This window comes from Nanorana parkeri, unplaced genomic scaffold (assembly GCF_000935625.1).
Source record: "Nanorana parkeri isolate BGI_ZX_2015 unplaced genomic scaffold, ASM93562v1 scaffold3474, whole genome shotgun sequence".
Lineage (NCBI taxonomy): Eukaryota > Metazoa > Chordata > Amphibia > Anura > Dicroglossidae > Nanorana > Nanorana parkeri.
Window position 1 is genome coordinate 29,822 of NW_017309742.1, and position 5,412 is coordinate 35,233.

Consider the following 5,412-nt stretch of genomic DNA (forward strand, 5'->3'; position numbering starts at 1 on the left):
CCCAATGATGGAGCTCAGGTGTCTCCAGTGTAAGGTTCTGGTAATCATACATCATACAAAGACATTGTAGACAATGGAGCTCTTCCAGCCTTGTGGTCATGGTTTGGTGAAGACCCTTTTCTGTTCCACCATGACTGTCCCCTGTGTACAAAGCCAGCTCCATACAGACATGGGGTGACCAGCTTGGTGGAGGAACTTGAGTGTCCTGCACAGAGCCCTGACCTCAACCCCACTGAACAGATTTTTTGGATGAATTAGAACACTAATTGTAAACCAGGTCTACTCATCCAACATCAGTACCTGACCTCCCAAATGGGACACATTTCCACAGGCACCCTCCAAAATCATGTGAAAAGCCTTCACAACAGTGGAGGCTGGTATTGCAAAACCATGGTTGGACAACTTATCATCCCTTTGTAATTATTTTGTATAACTGTTTTTTTTAATTCTAAAACAGCAAAATGTAGAAGAAACAATAATGAGAGATGGTGAGGATGATGATGATGATGATGATGATAATGAGAGATTTTTAGCCATGTGAATAACTTCTCCATATACATGAACATCATATGAAAGACATACATTTCAGTTTGTCTTTTCACATATTGAAGGTTTTCTGGAGACTTTTCTTTGCCATCTCCTCACTCAGAGTGTTCCATTCTTCAGGATATTTGGCTGGTTTAGCTTTATACTCTTCTGCAAACTCCTCATTGTACTCTTTCAGAACAAATTTCCAGTAGTCAGAAGCTTCAATACTCTCATCAGGTTGGATTTTCCAGTCTGGGTAGTGATCTCTATACTCTTTGTAAGGATGATATTTCTCTCCTGTCAGTCCATTCTTAAAATGTGCATTACCAACCACTAATGTAGAACAAATATCATGACAAAGAACTTCTGTTGTTGCCCATCTGTATCTTCCTAGTCCTTGTGGGCGATGTACGGATGCAAAGTGCTCTTTATGGTCCGTCCCTCCAGCTTCACAGGGGACTTTGCAGAACGGACATTGCTTCCCGCATCCAAACACCTTCTTAAACAGTTCATCCTGAGGCTTCACTTTAAGTCTGGCAAGAACATCTTCTGTACTTAAAGATTTCATTTCTTCTCTGATCTGTTCTTCTATGTCAGTCAGACTGTTCCTCATATATTCAATAAAATCCTCAATAGTTCCTGAATTTTCAAAAATAATTGCCTTCATTGTCTGCTGCGACAATACCAGATCACTGTTCAACTCCTCACACAGATGGGCCAAAAAATCTGAAACATGCTGGAGGTTTAAAGCTGGGGGATTTTGGAGATTCAATCTGACTCGTTTCATGATATCAGACAGAAGTTTGGCTTGTAAAGTACCAATATTTTTATATTCCTTCACAATGTAGTTAGTTATCCAGGATTTTACAAAGGTTTTGTAGTCACTTGAGTATTCAACATAGTTTTCAAAGTTGTTTTCCTCCAGGAGACTCTCTAAGACAGTGAACTGGAAAAACATTCGAGAGGAATATTTCTCAGAACCTTTGCTATTTGCGATGTCATCTACCATTTCTATTCCCAGTTTTCTGTTAATATGATCAGTTATCGATGGTTTAAAACAATTTTTGCAGATCCGTTCAGCGAGGCTTTTGCTTTTATTTTTCTTCTGGAAAACATTTTTGAATGTATCAAAGTAAAGCGGCTTCAGTGATTCGAGTTTGGCACGAGGATCATTATTTTTTAAAAATTGTAAATGCATTTTCTTAAAATCACCAAGAACGTGTCCCAAAATCTCCAACTTCAATTCTAATTCCCGATCAGCTGAAAAATAATTCTTTGCATCACCATGTTTACAGGTTTCATCAATTATATTCAATACACCCCTACAGTATGTGTCATCGTAGTCAACATCTTTTTCTCTTTGTTCTGTTGAATACCTAATGCATTTACGCAACACAAGCTTGAAAAAATCATCATACTGAAAATTCCTTTTCAGTCTTCGAATTATTTGATAAAATTGTGTAAATATTGATGTATTCTGCTGCTCCTTGGGTTTGGGAAAATGTTTTGTCTGCTGTAATTTTTCATTCACACCAGAACCTTTCTCATTCATGTCCTTGGTGAGCACTAGTAACATTGATCCCTCAATGTCACGTTTTGGCAGGTGAGTCACCTCTAGATCTTTGACGGCATCTTTCCAGATTCTTTCAAGTTCCGCCTCCAATTCATCATTACTGAGCTTGTGCTTCTTCTTTCTACAATCTTCTATAAAGCTGGAGACCTTTTGTTCAATTCTTTCAACGTGCTGACTGTATAACTGTTGTATCCTGATTTGTTCTTTTTGGATCTGAACAGCTTCCTTAAGTTTGTTGATTGAAGATGATTCAAGGTTTTTTCTTAAGTTTTGAGCACTGATCTCAAAGTCTGTTTTGTATTTTATTATTTGGGCACAATCTGTCTCTTTAATAAAATACTCGTGTAGCCAAGCTAAAATCTTTTTCTCCTCTCTTGTGAGAATAATTTCTGCTTCCTTATAGCAATCATTGGCTTTGGCTTCCAGTGTTTCAGCAGACTGATTCTTGATCAGCGTCTCGGATTTAGTGAACCATTCATGCATCAGTTTACTGAATTTCCACTCGTGTTCAGAATATTGTTTAGATAGCTGGTTGTAGGCTTTGGCTACCAAGCTGTTTCTGAAACTAAATATAAAGTTTTCATGTTTCACCGCACTCCATAAATTAGATACCCAAGACATGAATTCATTGATGTTTTGTGTCTTATTATGTCTGTCTTCCATGAACTTCAGTAGTTTTTGTTTGAGTTCATTGACGTTTTCACTGTATGCATTGCTGACTGAAGCCATCGGTGGGACTCCATGCCACAGACCAGCAATGTAACAATTGTCGTGTTCTAGGTCATACTCCATGACATCAGAAAAATGTTTAAATTGAGTTTTATTCTCCATAGCGGCCACAATTCTTGTCATTTCATCTAACTGGTCCATCAGCTTCTTCCTACCCCTCATGTTCATGAGAGGAGCTGAGACGTCACTCACATTTTGATGTATAAATTGGCAGTTGGGTTTTTTCCCAATTTCTTTCATCCGCAGAAAAGCATGGATGACAATTTGTAAAATATCTTTCATTTCTGTTGTGTTTTCCATTGACATGTTAATTAGGGTGATGTCACTTAATCCAATCACTAGTGTGGCCAATTCATTATCATGTTCATAGCTGCCATCAAGAGAATCCAACTCGGGAGCTTTCAATCCTTCAGTGTCAATCACCAAAATGAACTGACACATCAAATCCTCCTGCAAATCTTCCTTCACTTTCAGAAGGGTCATGAAGGCTCCTCGTGTACATCGTCCACTGGCCACCGGGAACTGCAAACCAAACATGGTGTTCAGAAGGGTGGATTTCCCTGTGCTCTGCACTCCAAGAACTGTTATTACTCTCAGTCTGTCTTTTCCTTTTATTTTCTTGTCCAGCTCAGTCAGTACATCTTTTATCCACTGTAAGGGAATTCTGGAGGCATCTCCATCTATCAGTTCCAGAGGAAATCCATCCAACAGAAGATCTGCAGCTATTTTAGGAAGATGTTCTAAGTTCATGTCTGTTGATTTTCCATTTTCCTCCATGAAATGCCACGCTTCATAGAACTGACCCACTTCTCTCAGAAAGTGCTCAATGCCCAGGGAACTGTCAGAAATCCTCTGATCTAACTCAGCAAGCACTTTTTGGTTGCCAGGCAAATTACATTGTTCTTTATATTGAGCTTGTAAAGGGGGAAGGGATTTTCTTGCCACGCTATCGAGATGAAATTTTAACCACTGTAAGAAAAACAACTTTTCAGATCTCTTTGTTGTTGATGTGATTGCCTCAACAAACTTGGATATGCCGCTTGGAATGTCATATTTCCATTGTTCTTGTCTTATTCGGTGACACTGTTTTCTGAGATTAGATTTGTATTTCTCCCCATTACTGTTCCCTTGCCCTTTCATTTGGCACATCTCCTTTTCTAGTTTGGCCATTCTTCTTAGTGGTTCTGCTTGTAGTTTCATTGTTTCTTTCTTGTATCTCACAACATCTTCTATATCATCAGTTATCTCTTTTGCTTTCAATTTTGCTGCCTGGCATTCTTCAAAGTCCTCATCTATCTGGATCCCATGTCTGGAGGCTTGTTCGGCCATTGTTTCTAGACTGATAGTATTGAGGTCACTTTGGACTAATGACAGAAGTGATGAATACAGCTTCGAACCAGCTGTTGTCTCGTTTGTACTGCTTGGAATCAATATAACATTGTCTGGGGTTAAATTCAGCACAGGTGCCAGGAGTTTTAGTCTTTCTGTTGTGTCCTTCATTGTTCTGTTGTCCTTTGGACTAATAATGAAAAGATATTTTGTGTTGTCGCTGTTACACTTCAACAGTTCATACTGGTCTTCACTGATACCTTCTGTAAGAATCACGATGACTGATGAGATTTCTGTCAGAAAGTTGAACTGCTTTAGGTTAGACTCCAGCTTTCCTCTGAGATTTGTAAATGCCACGGGCTCTGGGAATTTACCTTTACCACCAGGAAAATACCAGGAAATTTCCACCAACCCTTCTGATATTTTTCTTGTAGCATTTCCTCCTTCCATGTCCCTGTGGACAAAATGTTCATGTTGGTGCTGCATTGAGCCCAGAAGCTGATTTAGAATTTTTGACTTTGATAGTCTACATTTCCCTAGTCTTACAAGTGAGATAGTTGGCATGGTGACATTAACCAAGCTGTCCTCTATAAATCCTTTGCTGTCTGCTAATGACTGAGGTCGCCATTTCTTTACTATGCCCCTCATTGCCCACAGCATGAAGGTGCATTCTGGGCTATCAACATCAGGAAGTAGCAGAGGGACAGCGAACTGACACATCAACATTTTAGATACAATTTCTTGCTGCAGGAAATGGTCTGAGCAATGAAAGGCAACAGAAACTACATCAAGAGGGTGGATGTAACTGAATAAGTCATTTTCGGAATCAACAAACATGAAGCTGTCATCAGTACTAATATTCTTACTTTCCACTGATTTCATAAAAAGCTTATTTATGTTTCTTGCTTCCCCATTCAGAGACATAAGCCTTCTTATAAAATACCATAATCCATCATCATCAGTAAAGTTGTCTGTCATTAAACTTTCTGGACCAATTTCAAGAACATCCTGCAAAGTCAGCTTTGTGGTTTGTTTTGTGTCAATCTTCATCTCCTCCAGAGGTTCCTTGAACAGGATTACTTTCTCTGGAAATAGTGACAAATAGATATCATTATCTTCAATAATAAATTATAATCACATTGTACATATTATTATGAGTCGTAGGTTGGTTCTAATGAAATCAATATACAACAAATTATTAGCTAATGGAAATTCTGAATCGTAAACCCGCTGTTCCAAATAATATACACAGC

At 38.7% G+C, this 5,412-nt stretch overlaps 1 protein-coding gene across 1 annotated transcript; it reads right to left on the bottom strand.

The window, feature by feature from the left end:
• Positions 1-594: 594 nt before the first annotated feature.
• Positions 595-5,232, bottom strand: LOC108803182 (up-regulator of cell proliferation-like). The gene has a single exon (XM_018575022.1). It carries the CDS (start codon positions 5,207-5,209, stop codon positions 599-601), a length of 4,611 nt encoding a protein of 1,536 aa, XP_018430524.1. The 5' UTR covers positions 5,210-5,232; the 3' UTR covers positions 595-598.
• Positions 5,233-5,412: the final 180 nt, after the last annotated feature.

What these genes read in the sequence shown, in the direction of transcription:
- LOC108803182 (XM_018575022.1), bottom strand. Translation starts at nt 5,209, where the DNA reads ATGAAGATTGACACAAAACAAACCACAAAGCTGACTTTGCAGGATGTT.